Source organism: Cheilinus undulatus, linkage group 10, assembly GCF_018320785.1.
Source record: "Cheilinus undulatus linkage group 10, ASM1832078v1, whole genome shotgun sequence".
NCBI lineage: Eukaryota > Metazoa > Chordata > Actinopteri > Labriformes > Labridae > Cheilinus > Cheilinus undulatus.
The window spans coordinates 10,869,549-10,890,452 of NC_054874.1; the positions used below are offsets into that span (position 1 = coordinate 10,869,549).

Sequence of the window (20,904 nt, forward strand, 5' to 3'; positions counted from 1 at the left end):
AAGTTTAACAGATGGTAATGTTATGTAGATTTTTTGCAAACCTTGGTTCCCTCGCTGACCCAGGGACAATACAGGAGCCTCTTCTGCAAACAACACCTGTAACAGAGAGGGAGAGAGAGGGAGGCGGAATGAATCGAATAATCTCTCTGACAAACACACCTTTGTTTGAGAAAAAAGCAGAAAGGACAAACAGTTTCATTTTTGCACAGGTGTTTCAAATTCTCTCAGATAATAAAAAATAAATTTGCCTTGTTTGTTCTCAGAGACATTTCCAGGAACTGGGAGCCTCTCTGACCTCAGGCCTGCGCGTTGTTTTGACTGAATCTGTTTTCTAATTAACTCCACACACCAAAAAATCATTTTACGCTGCGTTTTGCTTCAGAGTTGGAATACTAATATGAAGACCTATAAGACATTTAATTGAAGCTCCACGTTGCACTTGCTGTCTTTCAGTCGTTCCAGGAAATTAAATGACGTGAATTTTGAAGGAACTTGGAAATTCAAAACAACTTTATCTGATTAAAAAAAAGGCATCCAGGGGGTTTAAAACGCGCCTTTACTGTCAGGATGCTGTTATGAAGGTCAGTAAAACAGAAACACAGCTCAGCTCAGTCGAGTTTCCAGAAATCATATTCTCTGTGACTCTGAATGCTTCTTGCTGTAAACAAAAATATGGTGAATAATAAGATTTTGTGCAAATGATTTGCCCTTTTGGAGAGCGTATGCGCTTCTCGATCCAGCCCTTCAAAGTAAAAGCTTTAATTTCAATCAAGATCAGGTGATTTTTGAACATCCTACAAATAATTTGGAAAAAATAAAACCACTCTGTGATAGTCTGGATCCGAGTAAGCTTCTACAATCTTTTATCTTATATTAGTTTCTTTTCCACCGCGGGGAAAACGCGTGCGTAAAATCCGTAATTAAAAATAAGATTGCGCATCTTTGTAAAGTGGAATCATATCAAAACAAGCTCAAAAATCTCCTCCATGTCTTCTGGATTAATTGCATAATTTGAATGTTGTGATTTAATAACCTTAATGTCTGAATCCAGCTGTTTTTCATGCCTTAAATTCGTGGAAACCTAACACCAAATGCGCGCTCCAAATAGAGGAAACACCTGGACAGGACACTAAAACCATTCTGATACTTTTCTCCATGTGTGAAAGTTTTTTTTTTCTTTTAAGATCACAGGAATTTAGTGTAAAGGTGTTGATAGATTTAAACTTTCACATGGAAGCAGACGCACACCCTGCGCAGTGCGCGCAGGAGTATCGCGCTGCAGACCAAACAAACGCACAGGGCCTCATGCATTATGAATGTACATTTACACTTGTGTGTTCTCATGGGATGATTTTTTTTTTTAAGCCTCCTTTATTGCTGTGTCTACTGTATTTCCTCCTCCTGCCGGACTCACACATGCAGGCAGAGGTGAGTGACAGATGGACGTGTAGGACAGGCTGCGCTCTCCCATCAGAAAAGGCTCAAACACACGGTTTTTTTTTGTTTTAAGTCGTGGCTGAAAACAAACTGGTTGTCAGCGACAAGATGGGAGATTAGTTTCGGGTTTGTGTTTTTGAAGGGCCGTGCTGTTTAAACACGGTGTCACTGTCCTTTATTAGAGACGTCACGGGTTAATGGGAATATCGATTGGACTGTCTGGGAGCCTGTGAAGTGACTGAAAAAACAACCGCGCTCACACTCAGATGTGGTACCAAAGATCTGGATCAAAACAAGGATTTAAAGAACAAATCAAACCAAAGATGCAGAAACAATTAAACATCAACATGAGGCTGCTTATTAGAATTAAAGCGACTTCTTTCTGATCCACTTCAAACCTGGCCCACTGAAAAAATAAGACGCAGTTGTAAATTCTCTAACTTGGGGCCATATCTTAGAGGCAGGAGCAGAGATTTAGGCTTCATGGGGAAAGTTTTCAAAGGTCATGACACCATGTGACAGGTCCCGCCCTGAGGCCCACGGCTGTCTCTGCAGCAGACTAAAGCTGATTTATCTAAAGGCTGCAGCGTGGCGCATTAAACTGGAGAGGAGAGAAAAATCATTCCACATCCCATCATTGTGCGCACACGCAGCCTGCTTTCAGAAACATCGCTGACATTTTAATATTAAAACAGGCACAAAAATGTGAGGGAAGGGCACTATAACCACACTTATTTTGGGGGAATAAAAATAGGTTATGTAAGGTCTATTCAAAGTGGCCAACTCTGAGAGAGACGCACCAAACGTCTAAATTAAAATAACACTTCATGTGTGCTGTTAATTTGAAATACTGCGCAAATTTGCGCATCTCTTATCTGGGTAGCCACATAAAAAGAGCGCAAATATTCCTGCTTAAAGTGGATGGAAATCAATCTGGATAATCATTTTAGTGCCATTTTACGCATTAAGTTGTGCGCAAAAGCAAAAGCCTATTCTTCCCTGAATCTGGGTTTATTTAATGTCTGGTGAAGTTCACCTACTGAAGGTTTACACTGAACAAATCAGTGTATTTACCCCTCTGCCTGCAGCAAATAATCTGAGTCAGAAGATAATCACCGATAGATTTACTCAAAGCCGACAAATAAACAGCAACAAGGAGCTAAACAAGCACGACAAACAGCCGTAAAGTGTCATTTTATAAAGGCGAAATTACAGAAATTATGCGTCATTAGTTTGTGTTATTTCGCAGGCACAGAGAGCCTGCAGTGCTGCCTGGTGTAAGTGTAGCAGGGCTGGCTCGGGTTATCTGTGAATGGGCTCTTTATTGGAGGCGCGGAGCGGGGATTTGCCTTTTATTCGCCTCGCTATGGAAACGCGCTCGACGGCAGAAAAATGTTGATGTGAATAAAAGGAATCAGCACAAGGAGCGTTTCTAGAGAAGCATCTGTTACACTTAGAAACTTAGACTATCGAGAGCAATACAACCCCCTCTCCAACTCCTTATCCTGTGCGCTTTGTGCGCCCGAAACGAACACAATTTTTGTAACGGTGTAAAAAATATATCATGTTTGCTTTGAGCGTGGAATCGCTTGAGTCGATTGAGAACCAAGATGCTGATCAGATTTGGTCAGAATTATCAGGATATTTGCTGTAAAATAAGAATGCATCCTCAAATCTTCGCTTTTGCGCGTCAGTCATGATGACAGAGATTGTTTTTGAAATACCAGAGCTCCAATTGTGATTTTTTTTTTATTTTTTTGCAAACAATTCTGCACAATGTCACATCACAACGACTCAATCTAAAGAGAACAAACTAGGCCACTAGAACAGCCCTGCCATTCACATCAAATATTTAGACACTTTCACGAAAAATTCAAAAAGGAAACATAAAGAATTTACGCGCAACGCCACACTGGAATTAGAACACATCAACAAATATATAACCACGTCTGAATGACTCCCCATCATCCTCGAGGCCTGCATGCAACACGAAGCTACAAACTGGTCTGTCATCACTCTCCCCTCCACACCGAGGCCCCGTCCAGCCTCCAGCCTCCAGCGGCTCTGTCCACACATCCACCCCGCGGTCACCTCACCTGCTCCGGCCTCCTCCTCCTCTCTTGTCCCCTACTCCACCAGCAGCTCCTCGGCTCACTGCTCTTTAATGACTTTCTGGTGGCTGCAGCCTTCTTTTATTTCTCCTAAATGTATGAAAATGTATGCAAATTTAAATCAAGCTTAACCTGAGAGCTAGAGCAATATATTTAATGGAATTTCGAACCAATAAGGAGACTGGGACGCAGTCTTCTAATGGCAAATATAATTACGCAGCTAAGTTAGCTCTCAGATATGCAGATAGATCTTTTTCATGTCTGAGAGGAGCTGATGAGATTCTTAAAGACTGCAAGCATGAGTGTGTGGCGCGCGAGGACACATTTACTTCTTAGAAAACGTAAAATGAGAAGTTATAATTTGCGAACATGTCCAAGGAGCACGTGGGAGGAAAGAGTGTGAGAGGAGCTGTCAGATTTTTTAAATTTTTAATAACGTATGCAAAACTGATTTAAAAGACTTAATTTCAATTAGAGGCCAATGACAGGCGTTATTGTGTCGCTCCAAAAATGGTTATTGCTTTGAATGCTCTGTGCGTAAAAGCGCGTGTGCAGAAGACAAAATCTAAAGAAGCTCATCCATAAAAGAAGAGAGGAAGTGTTCTTTAAAAGTTAATAATTAACAGTGAGAACTGCTCCTGGTTCGATTGTATCCTTCTAAATTAAGTGTTGGCACGTCTGAGAAATACCACTGCGCTTTAATCTCCTCCTTCGCACGCGCTCAAGGGTGACAGGAGCAGCAATAAACTCGTGCGTAAATCAGTTGGAAACTTTAATTAATAAACAGGAACTGCGCTCCATGCGCACATCATTCCACAACCAGACCCACTGGACCAGCATTCCGACTCACTTCCGGTTCGATTGCCTTGTAACCCTTTCGCACCCGCAGCTCTGCTTCCAGAGGCGGAGGCGCGCCGTCATTGGTCGACGCGCGTCGTCATCGCGTCTCAGTCGCTCCGTGAGTGGATGAGTGGGCTGTCAGTCAGTGGCAGGCTGCTGCTGAGACTCCAGAGAGAGGGAGATGTCAGAGGCTGAGCTGCTCTCTCCCTTCAGTAGCTCTAGTGGGGTTCAGCAGCCAGCATGGCCACAGCTGCCTCCAGCCCCTACACCCTGCTCAGCTCCAGTCCCATGATCCACCCGGACAGCCAGGCCATGCAGCCTGCGAGCCCCTACAGGGGACACCAGAAACTCCTCCAGAGTGACTATCTGCAGAGCGTGCAGAGCAACGGACACCCGCTCGGGCACCAGTGGGCGAGCAGTCTTTCGGAGGGCAGCCCCTGGTCGGCCTCCATGGAGCAGCAGGACGTAAAACCAGGCCGAGAGGACTTGCAGCTTGGCATCATCCATCACCGCTCCCCGCACGTAGCGCATCACTCCCCTCATCACAACAACCATGGCAACCACCCAGGAGCCTGGGGGACCCCGGTGTCCCACAACTCCTCTATCACCAGCGGGCAGCAGATCAACATCTACTCCCAGACGGGCTTCACTGTCAACGGCATGCTGGACCACGGGGGCCTCACACCTCCACCCAACCCGCAGGGCCAAGGCATGCACCCGGGCCTCAGGGACACGCTCAGCCCCGAGCACAGCGATCTCGGTGGGCACCACTGCCACGACCACTCCGACGAGGAGACGCCCACTTCGGACGAGTTGGAGCACTTTGCCAAGCAGTTCAAGCAGCGGAGAATCAAGCTGGGTTTTACGCAGGCGGACGTAGGTTTGGCTCTGGGCACGCTCTACGGTAACGTCTTTTCCCAAACCACCATCTGCAGGTTCGAGGCGCTGCAGCTGAGCTTTAAAAACATGTGCAAACTAAAGCCGCTGCTGAACAAGTGGCTGGAGGAGGCAGACTCGTCCACAGGCAGCTCTAGCAGTATAGACAAGATAGCAGCTCAGGGGAGGAAGAGGAAGAAGAGGACGTCCATCGAGGTCAGCGTGAAGGGGGTTCTGGAGACGCACTTTCTCAAGTGTCCCAAACCCTCCGCGCAGGAGATCACCTCGCTGGCGGACTCGCTGCAGCTGGAGAAGGAAGTGGTGCGCGTGTGGTTCTGCAACCGGAGGCAGAAGGAGAAGCGCATGACGCCGCCGGGGGAGCCACCGCCGCACGAGGGACCGTACTCTCACAGCGGGAGCGCAGGAGACGCCTCCTCGTGCCACGATCTCTGACCGGAGCACCGGGGAGGAATCCTCCGGCACTGACTCTCGAGCGCAGGGCCGCGCGGTGGCACCTCCCAGCCCCCGTGCCTGTCCCGGTACAGACTCATCCAGATGCCTCCAGCACTGAAAGTCGACAATAACAATAATACCTTTTCAGCCTTCGTCATTTTCTAACTGTCATGAGGGCATTATTCTATAGCTGCATATCAAACGTCACATTTAAGGTTACGGAGCCCGCCAAATTCCTTTTCTACATCACGGATTTAAAAACAAAATGTGCCTAATAACCTGCCAGCGCCTTTGGTTTGTGTCACCACGTCTCATCAGCTCGGTAACAGCGATCAGAAGGGACTGATGTGTTGTTTTGATTCTGTTGCAGTGAAACAATAATACTCACTTTTCTTCACTGGTTTCCTGCAGCACCACGAGGCCGTGTGTTCCTCATGCTCCCCTCGGGCTTCAATGCTTTACTTTTCATATTTACATTCATTATTTTGTAACTTACCTGTAGCAGATCTGTCCTTCTTTTTGCTTATGCAAATATAGGCCCTCATTCCAGTTGTAGAGGTATCGCCAACATGATAGCACTTGGAGGGTTTGTTTTGTTTTGTTTGATTGAATTCCTCCCTTATGGCCTGTAGCTTCTGAAGCCACACACAGTTAGAGCTATTTATAAATCCATTTATTTGATTTCAATCATCTCCGACCATAGAAACTGTGTGGACTCTGAAACAGAGCCGAGAATAGAAGGAGGGGTTGACGACGCTATACACCTGCCTATAATTTTATTGTACGTTCACTATCAAAATTTTATAATCTTAAATACTCCTGTTATTGGTTTATTTCTTAAGTATTTTTTCGAATATTGTACAGTTTTATATATTACCCTTTTGAAGTCATTAATTTAAACAAATGCTCTTAGTTATTCATGCACTTAATTAGCATTGTAAAAACAAAAACACAATATTTTCAGTAAGATTGAACTGTTTCGGCGGTTTTATTCCAAATTTCGATGACAGCTCAAGTAATTATTTATTTTCAGTATAAAGCTTGTATTATGTTTTGAAATAAACTATGTATGTTGTAATAAACAATTTCTTGCTACAACTCTTCACTGTCCAAAACAAACTTTTGGCGAGTGTGTAAATTGCAAAAGTTTTATTATTATTATTATTATTGCAGAATTATTATAAAAACAACAATAATCATAATTACTATTATGAATTGTTATAATTATTTGTATTACTATTATTATTATTACTGTTATATATTTTCATTTGTTGTATAATTATTTTTTTTATAACAACCATAATAATAATAATTACAATTTGACATAATAATTATTATTATTGTATTATAGTTATTTTATTATATTCAATCGTTATAATAACAACAACCATAAAGATAATAATAATAATAATAATTTAATGTGTTTCTTTATTGATGCACATACTTGAGTTCTTCTGAAAAACTTCTGATACTGCTGATTCAACATTATGATGTTGGCCTCTCAGTATTATAGCGGGTAGGGGAAGTGTGAGTCATGTGTGCACTTAAAAAAAAAAAAAAAAAAAAAAAACAGAAGTAAGGGAGACAAAAGTGGAGCAGACAACAAACTGCTCTCTGCTAAATACTAAGGGGGTGAATAATGTTTGGAATCATATTTATAATAGTCACATTAGTACTCAGCAATCTGAAGGCAGTTTAGTCATTTTAATGCCCCAGGTAAAAAACTATATAAGGCCCTTTTCCATTTTGTTTACAGCAGTCATAGACACAGGAGAAAACTATATGGAAGCATCTCTTTAAAAGCACATAAGTGAAGGATAGAGCCTACACCAGGGGTCATCAAGGGCTTTTTCTGAACAGACGCTGTCGGGGGCCGCACTTGGAATAAGCTAAAATCAATATTTTGGTCAGCTTAACATATTCTTGTAGAAATATTATTTATTTCAAAATTAATGGAACTGTTAAGCCCAGTGGTTCCCAACCTGGGGTCCGGGGACCCCCAAGGGGGCGCCAAAGATCTCGGGGGGGTGCAGGACCCAGCCTGCTTTGACGTTGTTAAAATTAGATGTGCAAATATATGTATGTTTTAAACCATGATGAGAAATATAATCTATCAGGGCCAACCTAAAAGATAAAAAAAATGAAGAGAATCTGTTCATTTTTGTGCAAAAATTCAAAGTCAAAATATTTAGGGAAAAAAAATCAAATTTTTTTTTATTACAAAGTCAGATTTTTATAAGAACTCAAACTAAGAATTTAAATAAATTTACAAGAAAAACTTGAAATTTAAAAGTTCAAAAAGTCTCAAATTTTGACATTAGAAATGCAAAAAAAATAAGTTTTGAAATTTTGAAATAAATAACATTGTAAAGACAAAAAAATACAAGAAACTAACCTGAAAGCAGTGGTTACATTTTCAACTTTTGGGCTTAATAATCTCAAAAATGACTTTTTTTTAGATTACATACATACTCTAAAAAAAAAATCTTGTAATTTTCTCGTGAATTAACAACTTTTTAAACTTGAGAATTTGGACTTTTCTTGAAAATTAACTGGTACTTCCTACTTTTTCTAAAGTGGCCCTAATACACTATCAGAATAATAGATACTTTAAACATAGATTTTTATCAAGAACAAGTGTATGGAGACCTGTTATGTTGGGATTTTATCAATGATAACAATAAAATTGATGTTTACTTTTCTCAAGTGGGTCCTGAGGGGGGTTTGGCTTCTCTTAGATATCAGTAGGGGGGCCCTAAGGAAAAAAAGTTTGGGAACTGTTTTAGCCTTTTGAGATCAGCCCCCATCACCTATACTGCAGCTAGTCACAGCGGGACAACTGAAATATTTCAGCTATGCATTTCTAGAGCCGTCATCATGTCTGTCACTAGGTTTGATACTAATATGCTACACCCTGATTGGCTTTCAGGAAACAGATCTTCAGTGTAAATTCTCAGAAAGGGAAATCACACTCTCCAAGAGCATTATGTGGAAAATTGATGTAAAAATAACACAGCTTTAAGAAAAAAAAAAAAAGTTGGGGCGCAGACGGCCTAGTGGGTCACATCTCATGTATGCTGGTGACCCAGATTCAAGTCTGGCCTGCAGCTCCTTCCCTGCATGTCTCTCCCCCACTCTCTCATTCCTGTTTCTGACTGTCCTCCTCTGTAAATGAAAAAAAACAGAGCTCATAATTATATATCTAAAAAACAATTGCATGCTATATTTTTCCTTCTCACATTTAATAATCTTCAGAGGGCCAAATGGGTAACTGTGGGGGGACCTGATGTGCCCCCCAGGCTGCCAGTTGACCATCACTGATATAGAAAAATGTGCACAAGCAGTACCTGTATCATCTTTTTTCTTCAGTAAAATATGACAGTCTCCTCATCTAAATATTATTCAACTAGGGCTGTCAAAAAATTAAAATCTTTAATCACATGTAATCTCAGGATTTCTGTAGTTAATCGTGATTAATCGCACCCTATTTGTAGCATTTAGAAATGTCACTATTTTGCATTTAAAACTGGTTTGTGTCATTCTGGATTTGTCTGGATTCTGTCTTAAACCTAGGGTCAGACACTCCCTGTTTGGATACAGACCTGCTTTAAGATGGAGACGGGATGTTTTAGCCTGAACTGAACCACAGAAAAAGGAACTTGTTATGGACAGAAAAGAAAAAAAGTGAACAGTAAAAAGATAAATGTTTGAAAAAAATGGTTCAGATTACTTTTGACTTGCCCACTGAGGGTCTGTGAGTTTTTTATAGTGAAATAAGACATTTAGGAGCAGGGAGACACTGACATGGATTAACCAAAGTTTTTGGAACACGACAATAAAGCTTGCAATTAATCACCATCAATGCAATTAATCTTGACAGCCCTAATTTCAATGTGTTCTGAGGTAAATAAACAAAACAAGCACCTACAGGTGTAATTTTGGAAACATGTTTTTAACATCTATTTCATGCCATTGTAGCACAGATTTGATTTTCATATATAGATATATCTTGCAATTTCCCTGATGAAGACAGTGGTGGTTTATGGGGCAGGGAAAGTTCTAGACTTCTAGGGTCATCAACTACATTTGATCAGGAGTGAGATTTTGTCTTGACAGGCGCTTTAGGGGCCAGACTTTCAAATTAATTTGACAGCTGTAGGGATTTAGACACAAAAGATATTCTAAAAAATAAGAACTTTTTTCCTCCTCACATTTGAGTTTAATCATCTGTTGACCAACATGAGAAATGGCACAGTAGCAGGAAAACCGAAAGTGGTTCCACACGCTTACCATGGCAGTGGCAACCAGGCTTAAGAGTTGACCGGCATGTGACATTTAGCCAATCAGATGGCTCAGATGGTATGCAGGAAATTTGGTGGGACTGTGGAGAAAATAAAGACAGCTTGTAATGAAGCCAAATTAGCACACTGTTTGATTAATAAATTATATAGATTATTGATTAGACAAAATGCAGATACTGATGATCGGCCAAGTGCCAGATATCAACTTCAATAATTGGTCAGGACGATGATCAGTTGACCCCTACTTTGGGGGGCCTAATATGGCCCCCCGGGCCACCAGTTGATGATCAATGTTCTGGACTATTTTAGTCATTCTTTACATTTTAGATACTTGTCAGGATTAATACATTTCTTTAACGTGTATCTCACCCTTACCTAAGTTTTCAGGCCCCTGAGTGCACAAGACCCCAGGCACACACCCAAATGCTCTGTTGCTATTGGTCAGTATCTTTTGAAAAACAGTGGTTTCTGTGCATATTATTATTAATATTAATAATAAAGTAATTAAAGCAGTAAATTCAATGATTTTTAATGACCAATTCCTTCATTTAATGTTGCCTTTTAATTTTTATAAAATGTATAAATGAGTTGAAAAGGTTCTGATTTACAGTAATTTTACTAATCAGAATATCATGTCCTATTCCTTTATTGATACACAGAACAAAAACAGCTTCTGCTGAATAACCTTCACTCTGCTTCAATGTCATGACCAAAGGGAAACTTTTCCACGTCACTAACAGCTGTAAAATATCCAGCAGTTCAACAGGACCTTGGCTGCAGGTCTGCAGGCTCCACGGATCACAGCAAACTCAGACGCTTTCCCCTGCAGTTTCACCCAAATGTTATTGTCCGGGCCCTCTGCCCTCTTCAATCAGACATGCGTGATTTATCGCCTGGGCTGCTGGGCCTGACAGCAAAACACAATGACACACACACACACACACTCAGACACACAATCAGAAGCAGATGAATCTCATTTCAAAGACTACAGCTGCGTATAATTGGCCATGCAAGGGCAAAATAGAGCAATATTCCCCCCAAAAAATCATAACGCCTAAAAATAATTTAGGGACGGTTTTGGAAATAAGTAGGCCTGTAGATGCAGTGCTGCTTTAAATGATTCAAAAATAGAGCAGGAGAGGGAGAGTGAAGGAGGGGTTAGAGGAGAGGAAAGGAGAGGCGGAAGAGTGCTAGGCCTTGCCTTGAAATGGAGAGCCTGACTGGAATACTAATGCGTCTGAATTTATGCATCTCCTCAGTCTGCAGCCCTGAGAGGGGGGTGGGGGAGACAGAAGAGAGAGAGAGAGAGGGAAGAGAGGGGGGAAGAGAGGGGGAACAGGGCGTGAGTGTGGAGGTGAAAGGGGCGGTTATGTAGAAGAGGAGAAAAGTAAAAGCATGGCTGATTGATCCCATCCATCTATTTTAGTTTGAAATAATCCCTGATTTCTGAGGGGAGGGGAAAAAAATAACCCCTGGATGGAAGAGGAGCCAGCAGCCGAGCAAACAAGCAGAGGTCCAGAGCAGCACTGCAGTATCCTTGAGCTGCTTCCAGTGTAGGGACAGGATGCCTCAAAACCTCCTCTTCAGAATCCGTCTTTAAAGAGTAACTGACACCTGCACAGAAATAACTCACCAGTGAAAAATGATTGACTTGGGAAAATGTTTAAAGAAGAGTAAGAAAAATATAACAGGTGCAAGATAAAAGCCCGTTTCAGAGGTTTTAAATAAGGAACTTCAGGTAATTATTTTCCCAAAATGCTTGAGGTCGGATGACTCGGCTTTGCAGCGGCAGATAATTGAGCCTCTGAATCAGTGAGAGAGTCTGATCATCAGACAGGACAGAAACAATAGAGAAGAACAAGTAGTAGTAGCAGTTTGCAGGAAGAGCTGTTTGTTTACTGGCAGGGGATAATGGGACCGGCTGACTCACACCTTTTATAATAGCATCTTGTCTTAAACCGTCTGTTCTCTTTGAATTTGTTTTCTACCCTGATTCAAAGACTTTGCTGGGAAGTTAAGAAGTCAAAAGTGTAAGAGAAAAAAAGTGGTAACCAAATTCTTCTAAATAAATGGTTTTCCAAAGCTTTTTATCAATAGAGTTATTTTTCCTCAGACCTTTAAAATATCTCTAAAGGTCAAAAAAGCGAGTGAAACACTTTTGGATTCAAAGGATAAACTCTAAAGAAGGGCAGAAAAGCAGAAAAAGACCCTGACATAAAAGAAGGTCAAAGAGAGGACAGTGGACATATCTCTTTGATTAGAAAGAGAAAGAACACAGACGGCAACTAAACAAGGAGCCACATGAGAGCATTCAAACATGGAAATGATCAATATCTGCTGCTCTGAGGCTCCACACACATTTGAGGGTGGCTCATTATTTTCTTTAAGTTTATTGTGATGTTTCTGACTTCTCAAACTTCTATTTTTATCAGCTTCCACTCCTAACTTAAGCCAGTTTTGAGCTCATAAAACTTTTAATATCTTCTGAGACTGTGCAGTTGTCTTAAAGTGCCTATATAGAAAGTATTCTTCTGTGCAAAACTGCTCAAGCTCTCTCACGTTACATGCGGATCAGGCGTGAACAGCATTCATTTTACCCTCTACCTTCACAAGCTTTCAAGGGCCAGCTGCTAAGAAGCATCCTCACAGCATGATGCTGCCACCACTGTGCTTCAAAGTGGGAATAGTGTGTTTGTGGTGGGTAGCTTTTTCATAGTTTACTGTCTGATGGCTAAAAAGCATAATTTTGGTCACATCGGACCAAAGAACTTTCTTCCACTTCACCATGAAGTCTCCAACATGCCTTTTGGTGAACTCTAGTCAAGATTTAACAAGTCTTCTACAGCAGTGGCTTTCTCTTTGCCAATCTCACTGGCGTAACTCCTTCAGAGTAGTCATAGGTGTCCTCTCTCACTAGTCTTCGTCTTGCACGGCCACTCAGTTTGTGAGGACGGACTGATCTAGGCAGATTGTGCCATATTTCTTCCATTTTAAGATGATAGATTTAACCGAACTCTGAGGGATTTTCAGTTCCTTGGAAACATCCTCTGACTTAAACTTGTCAATAACCTTTTCTCTGAGTTGCTTGGAGAGTTCTTTTGTCTTCATGGTGTAATGGTAGCAGGAATACTGACAAACCAGTGGCTGAACTTTCCAGACACAGGTGTCTCTATACTACAATCACTTTAGTCACTTTAAAGGTGGTGAAATTTTATGCAGTCACTTATACATCACATTTTATATTTAACTGACATTACTCTATAGAAATCTGTTTTCACTTTGACAACAGGCTTTTTTTCTTTTCTTTTTTTGGTCCAAAAACAACATATAATTGAACTTGATTAATTCATAAAATCAATAAAAGGGTAAAAAAAAATCCAAGGAGGTGAATACTTTTTAAAGGCATGATGAGAGGTTCATTAGATTCACAGAAATACATCTCACATTTTTATGTTCATAAATCCTACAAATGGCTTTAAAAGGTTAAAAGACGGCAAGAATAACAAAAAGCCTTAAACCTTAATAACAAATAAAATGGATAGGTCTGTTTTCCTGCAATATTGCAATACCCCATCTAGATGAAAAATGAGTATACACGTGATCTAATTTTGGGTTTACCTGCTATATTTGAAAAATTCTACATTAAATGGATGCTTGGTGTGTTATTATGGAAGTGTGTTAACTTCTATTCCATCTCCTTCATCTTAACACCAGCCCACGCAGCACAGAATAACTGACCTGAGTTATTAAAGCCATGGAAGACCATCTTACACACACACATATATATATATATATATATGTGTGTTTTTTTTTTTTTTTTTACCAATAAATGGGATTTTAGTATGTACACATTGCTTATAACTTCAGCTGGTCCAGGGATTAATACCATTTAATAGAGCCAAAATAAGACTGGATTATGAGTACATACATGATTATGAGATAATGATTCCATATTCCTCTGCAGTATTTGGCGTAGTGCATTACAAAACAATACACCAGTGTACTCAGGTTTCCTCAGGTTGCCTTTGCCATCCTAAGAGAGGAGATTTTGAAGTAAGTTCACTCCACAAACCCACATATACACTGCACCAGCTACACCACTGCTGGCAACATATCTAAAAATTATGCTTACTGAACACTAAAAACCTTGTCATTGTCTTTGGTATACTACTTAAAAATCCTCTGAGAACTACGCTGTCGAATGTGACAAGAAGAGGCAACAGGTTATAAAAAGTTGAATAACTTTTGAACCATAAATCGTAGCCACTTACCTTATTTATCTGGAAGCCCTCCGTTTGGAAGAATCTCTGGGGGATTTAAATATCAAATCTAAAACAGTAACTCCGATTGTGAAAGTCTTTTAATCCATTTTAAAATCTTTTTTCAATCGTTTCTGCCGCTATCCGCCATGTTGTTTTGTCACATGGGCTATGGTAACCAATGGCAGGCTGTTCTGTCGTTGCGTCGTGCTTTGTCAAACTGCGCATGTCTTTACTCTTACTAGCTAGCTGGCTAGACATCCGTTAGCAGTTTACAGACATGAAATGAAACATCTCTTACTTTAAATACTCCTCATATTAAGGAAAACAAATTTATACAAACTTCAACACAGACGTGAAAACCTTACCAAATTACAATATGTTAATCTGAAAATAAAACTCAAACTAGAACCGAAAGTTCAGCAGAAAAATTAAAAGGATTTGCGCAACACTAGCGTAAATATAATTTAAAGCAATTTAAAATGGAAAGAAAGAGAGACAGAGGCCCACTGTAGACAGGAAGGGCTTGGAATAATGACAAAAAACAGAAAATTCAAAGAAGCTTTTATTTGTAAATATGTGAATATTTAAAAAAAAAAAAAATCATCACAGAATGATTTTTTTTTTTTTTTTACTTTTTGGTCCCCAAGAAATGGGAGAACAAATTTGTGCAAAAAAGTCTTAGTAAATATTGTTTTTTTGTGTGTGTGTGTGTGTGTGTCACACATAAAAATCTTTAGGTTTTTATTTCTGTTTAGTTTTTACTTTTGTCATATAACTTTTATAAGAATTAAGTGGCATTACTCCAGCACACATTCCTAAAGCCAAGGTTGTCCTGAAAAATATATGTTTAGGCCTGACTGTACACCACAGGGTTGATTTTTTTTTACAAGCTTTGTAAGACAAAAAAGTTGAGACAAGCCTAAATGGTTAAAAATAGTTTAGGGTTCAGAGGGTAAACAGGCCCAGGCTCCACATAACAAGCTCCAGGAAGTGACAACGCTGTTGACACTTACCTTTTCCCCAACCCAACCCAATGATGCAGACTGATGGGCAGCAAGACGTCGCCAGACATGTCAGGTGAGAGCCAACACCTCAGGAAGGTGGCCAGTGACAAGTAAATACAAGTATTCAGCTGAGAGTTCTGAATACTTTCTGAATGCACTTTATATTTAAGAGTAAATTGATCTCCAATCCTGGTGTATTAGTTGAACTTGGAGGAATTCAATTTAGTACATTTTAAGTTGGACTGATTTATTTCTTAGCAGTTTGAGGGACCAGTTTTAGTTGGGCTGACACAATAATTCAAATTTTTCTAACTTTATCTAAACATACTGACTTTTGTTTGTTTTTATTTGTTGTTCAATTCATCTAACTGTTCATTCTTCTATCTACCATGCATAAGAGAACAAGTGAGGCTTCAGTTTCCTTTTACATTAAGAAAATAGGTGCACAAATTACGTTCTTTGAAATGTACGACCACGTTTTTGGCTATCATTTAAACACTTGTTGCAGGCGGTGTGTACACACTGACTCCTCACATTTTCCTTGTATTTGTGCTCCTAGTTGCACACTTGAAAGCAGCTGCTGCAGGGCCCTGACAGGACTTGAAAGTGAATGTAACCAAACTTAACAGATAAGTGATCACTGCAGGGCAGAGGACCTCTGTTGGTAATGAAAGTGTGTTAGAGCACAGAATCAGGGTAAGTGTTACTGAAAGCGGAGGAGAGAAGAAAGCAGAGAGCACAAGGAGGGGAGGGGAGCTGGTGTCGAAGAAGAAGACCAAAGACGGAATACGATTTATCGCATAACCTAAAATCAATTTCACATCCTCAGTTCTGGCACCCACTGGCAGGGCGGGGCAGCTTCATCTCCAGTTTGCAGGGTGGGGGGTTGGTGTAAGAAGTACAGAGCATCAAGCCAAGGGGATTCCAATGAGAAACTCTGGGAGAATTATCATGAAAAGAAAAGAATTTATGCAATGCTGCCGGTAAAATCTGAAATTCAGTTTTTTAGATTTGATCCTCCTCACCTCAGAAGATCAGCACAGACACTGAAACCTCATATCTCCATTTTTAATATTCAGCCACTGACAATTAAATGCAAAAATGGTGTCAGTAGAACAGCTGCCTCTCTGATCTTATTGTTCCTCTCTGCTGAGGCTGTGCCAGTCATGTCTTTGCAATTACATTGACAATTAAAAGCATATTAAGGTTGAGCAGTGTGATGGCTCCATTAAGGAACACAGGAACTCTGGGTGACATCCATACTTTGTCATATTGAGGTTCTGCAAACTTTGATGTGATGTTAAGTGGTTGCACATGGCTGCACAACTGCAGTTAAGAGGTCTTGATTCTTGATCCATGCATGCTCTGTATTTATAGGCGCTCTTACTCAGCCTGCACACACACATTCACTCACAAACATGAACGAGGGGTGTATATGAGAGGAGAAAGGCCTGTTTATGGCTGTGAGAGTAAATCACTGTGTCTGATATCTTCATCTGAGACAGAGGGCTGATCACTGCTCGTCCTGCTTGTTCCACATTAAGTCATTATCACACACGCTCACTCCATTAATTCTCTTGCTTTTATTAGCAGCAAGAGTGGATGCACACACACATATATGCACACAGTGGACCGATGACAAGCACTGCCTCTACCTCATCTGACAGCTAATGGCTTCATTAGGAGCAGCGTGTTAATTGGCTGACTTTGGGGAGACGCTCGTTAATGAGGATAAATAGATTCACACCTGAGCGGGGCGCTACCCAGCCACAGCAGCACTGTGGGAACTCTGGACTGAAACTATGACTGCAGCACCTGTCCCCTTTCTACTCCCTATACCGGTCCAAACACTGCTGTTCTCCTCACCAGGCAGACTTATTAGCCAAGTGGTTGATTAGCACCAGGAGGCCAAAACAAAGAGCAGTATGTCAAAACAATTAGCCCCACTGTTTACCTCTCAGCTCCCAGGATGACTGCAAAATGCATCTAATCCAGGAGAGAGAGAGGGAGCATGCAGTCAGCTCAGACAGTTGCAGAAACAAGATAACAGCTGGTCCATAGGCCAACGTGTGTGTCTGTGTGTGTTTCTGTTTGTGCATTGATGGGAGCAGTCCTGATGCCTCAGTCCATCTGTTTTCCTGCCTAGATCTCCATCCTCTGCTGCTGTCTGCTCATGACAGCTCTGACACACACAGCTCTCTATACACACCACTGGTTAGAAAAGCTCATATTCTCAGGGGAGCGGGGGGTCGGACAGACAAAATGGACGCAGGCGAGACTGATCATTTACATAAGGGTAGGACACAGACCCACAGAGGGACGCTGTGTAATCCACAGACACAGGACCTCTCATGTAGTGGACATTGTTACCCCCTAGTGGTGGATTATGCACTTTGCATGTCATGGATGTGTGTTGGAGAAGGACAAAGAGAAATCAAGCTGCTTGTGTTGTTGTCGTCACTTTAAAAGGTCTTTTTACACCCAAAGATGTCAAAAAGCATGTAGTGTCAGCGTGCCAATCTACTAGTGTTCATTTTGGCAGCTATTTTTAATTCTAGTCTTTTTTAGGCTTTTTAGTTTTAGTCTAGTTTTAGTCAATGAAAACTCAAAATATTTTAGTCTAGTTTAAGTCCATAAAAAGTTCTCACACTTAAGTCTTCACTTTTAGTCCAAGCATTTATTTTTATTGCCTAAATCTGGTACCAAATCATGGTAGTGTGTACTCTGCACCCTGCCTAACCTGGGGTCCCTGCTTTCTACAGCTGAGAAGGCAGAATAGCTACAGATGCATCGTTTTTTGACAGATTTACCCACAGTGGAGAAATATCACGGATTTTAAATGTCCGACGAAAACTACATTACAGTTTAGTCTAGTTTTAGTCATCTTTAGTTTTTGTCAGTTTTAGTCATCACAGATCTATTTTTGTAAGTCTTAGTCTAGTTTTTGTCATGAAAAAAAAAAGACTGTTGGCGAATATTTTTAGTCATAGTTTTAGTCGACGAAATTAACACTGCAATCTACTCAGTCATGCCATTTTTATTTGTACAGCAGCAGCTCAAATCAGTCATTTTTATTTCTATTTCTATTGCATCAATTCATAACCAGGCCTGAAAAGTAACAAATTACATTCACTCAAGTTTTTTTTTTTATTTTTTGTGTAATTGTACTTTTTTTTTTTTAGTACATTTTGAAATCAGTAATTTTACTTTTAGTACATTTTTGGGCAAATATTGAACTTTAATATCTTCAAAAAGCACTATTAACAGCATAAAAGGCTATGGGATGTACAAACTAGTTAAAAAAGAGTAAAAACCTCTTTAATGTTAAAGTGAAAACACATTTCTACAAAGTAATGCCAATTTAACAAAAATATGTTGTAAAATAAGTGACTGCATAAATATTCATCCCCTTCAAGTCAGTATTTGATAGATGCACTCTTGGCTGAGCCTGTGTGCATATGTCTAAATCAGGCTTGCACATCTAGAAACTATTTCTACTCCATTCTTCTTTGTAAAACTGCTCAAGCTCTGTCATGTTACATGCGGATCAGGCGTGAACAGCATTCATTTTACCCTCTACCTCTACCACAAGCTTCCCAGGGCCAGCTGCTAAGAAGCATCCTCACAGCATGATGCTGCCACCACTGTGCTTCAAATTGGGAATAGTGTGTTAGTAGTGGGTAGCTTCTTCATAGCTTCTTGTCTGATTGCCAAAAAGCATATTTTTGGTCACATCAGACCAAGGAACTTTCTTCCACTTGACCCTGGAGTCTCCCACATGCCTTTTGGTGAACTCTAGTCAAGATTGAATGAGTCTTCTTCAAAAGTGGCTTTCTCTTTGCCACTCTCACAGAAAGCTGTGACTGGTGTAACGCCTTCAGAGTAGTTATGGTGGCCTCTCTCACTAGTCTGCTTCTTGTGGTCACTCAGTTTGTGAGGACGGCCTGATCTAGGCAGATTTGCACGTGACATATTCTTAACATTTCTTGACGACAGATTTAGTTGAACTCTGGGGGATGTTCAGTGCCTTGAAAACTTTTTTGTATCCATCCCCTGACTTTTCTCTGAGTTGTTTGGAATGTCCTTTTGTCTTCATGGTGTAATGGTAGCCAGGAATACTGATTAACCAGTGACTGGACCTTCCAGACACAGGTGTCTTCATAGTAAGACTCCTCACTTATTTTACCCTCCCTAAAGAAGGAGTGGAACTCAAACCCCAGGATGAGGGGTTGGTTATGTCTGTCTTTTAATGAGAGAAAACTGGAGCTCTGGGTCAGTTATTCTGCTAAATGAGTCTCTGAAGCTAACCTAGTCAGGTACAGGTTTTCTTTAAAAAATCCCAAATTTCTCCTGTCTGCTCCCCCTTAAAGAGCCTGAAATGTGTTTTAATTTCTGCATTTTTCCACTCATTTATTCAGCTTGTATTAGGCGTGTTACTTCTGCTTATTCTGAATGAAAATTCATGTTTTATGTGGATGTAAAGACGATAAGCTACTTTAAAATGAATTTTATTGAACAGAACAGCCCCCCTAAAGTACTTACCATATATGTTGAATATACAGCGCTTAACAAATTTATCAGACCACCTGTCTCAGAGACCATCATCAGGAAGTGCTTTAATGTGTACTCTTTCATTTTCAGTGAGCTCTCCACGTTTTACCGTTTTGAACAGGAATGAGGAATTTCAAACTGAATTCACCTTTTTATACCCAAATTTGAGCCAGCTCACTGGGCTTCTCTGAGAAGTCAGACAGTAATCAAGCATAACACTCAACCACTAAAACTTTTTTTTCTATTCAGGAATGCAAGTAAATAACTATAATTTCACATATTAATCAAGAAATAATAATGAGCTTTACTATTTTTTCAGTTTTTTTGTAAATCAGTAAATCTGAAAATTCATGGATAACAATAATAATTATATTTTAGCATTAAAAATATCATTTGGGTTAAAGAGCTTCTACATATTGGTGTATTAACCATTGCAGAAACATAAAAAAATGATTTTGGTTTTACCAATTTTTACCAATGCTGTTAATTTAGGGCAGCTTTGGCATAAACCTTACTTTGGGTGGTGGTCCAATAAATTTGTTAAGCACTGTATATACAGTTGAAACCAGAAGTTTACATACACTATATAAAAAGGCACATGAACTTTTTTTTCTCACCGTCTGACATTAAATCAGATTAAACTTTTCCTGTTTTTGGTCAATTAGGATTACCAAAATTATTTCTATTTGCTAAATGCCAGAATAATGAGAAAAGGATTTTTTTAGACAATTTTTATTACGTTCTTTAAAGTCAGAAGTTTACATACACTAAGATTTCCATGCCTTTAAACAATTTGGGAAAGCCTAGATGATGATGTCATGTCTTTGGAAGCCTCTGATAGGTTTATTAACAACATCTGAGTTAATAAGAGGCACACCTGTGGATGTATTTTAAGGCACACCTGAAACACACTGCGTCTTTGTGTAACATCATGGGAAAATCAAAAGAAATCAGCCAAGATATCAGGAGGAGAATTGTGGACTTGCACAAGTCGGGTTCATCCTTGTGTGCAATTTCCAGATGCCTGAAGGTGCCACGTTCATCTGTTCAAACAATTATACGCAAGTAT

At 40.2% G+C, this 20,904-nt stretch overlaps 1 protein-coding gene and 1 long non-coding RNA gene across 3 annotated transcripts; one reads left to right on the plus strand and one right to left on the minus strand.

Moving 5' to 3' along the window:
- Nucleotides 1–4,625: 4,625 nt before the first annotated feature.
- On the plus strand, nucleotides 4,626–6,664 carry LOC121516511 (POU domain, class 3, transcription factor 4-like). Its single transcript, XM_041797837.1, has one exon. The coding sequence runs from the start codon at nucleotides 4,629–4,631 to the stop codon at nucleotides 5,715–5,717; it is 1,089 nt and encodes a 362-aa protein (XP_041653771.1). The 5' UTR covers nucleotides 4,626–4,628; the 3' UTR covers nucleotides 5,718–6,664.
- A 1,591-nt stretch (nucleotides 6,665–8,255) lies between these two features.
- Nucleotides 8,256–14,429, minus strand: LOC121516613. Of its 2 annotated transcripts, XR_005992496.1 has the most exons (5): nucleotides 14,290–14,429; nucleotides 13,947–14,051; nucleotides 10,788–10,925; nucleotides 10,008–10,098; nucleotides 8,256–8,882 (listed from the first exon to the last, which is right to left on the minus strand). It is a non-coding gene; the product is annotated as an uncharacterized LOC121516613 (long non-coding RNA). The 2 variants fall into 2 exon arrangements; XR_005992495.1 differs by lacking the exons at nucleotides 8,256–8,882; nucleotides 10,008–10,098 and having other exon boundaries at nucleotides 10,581–10,925.
- Nucleotides 14,430–20,904: the final 6,475 nt, after the last annotated feature.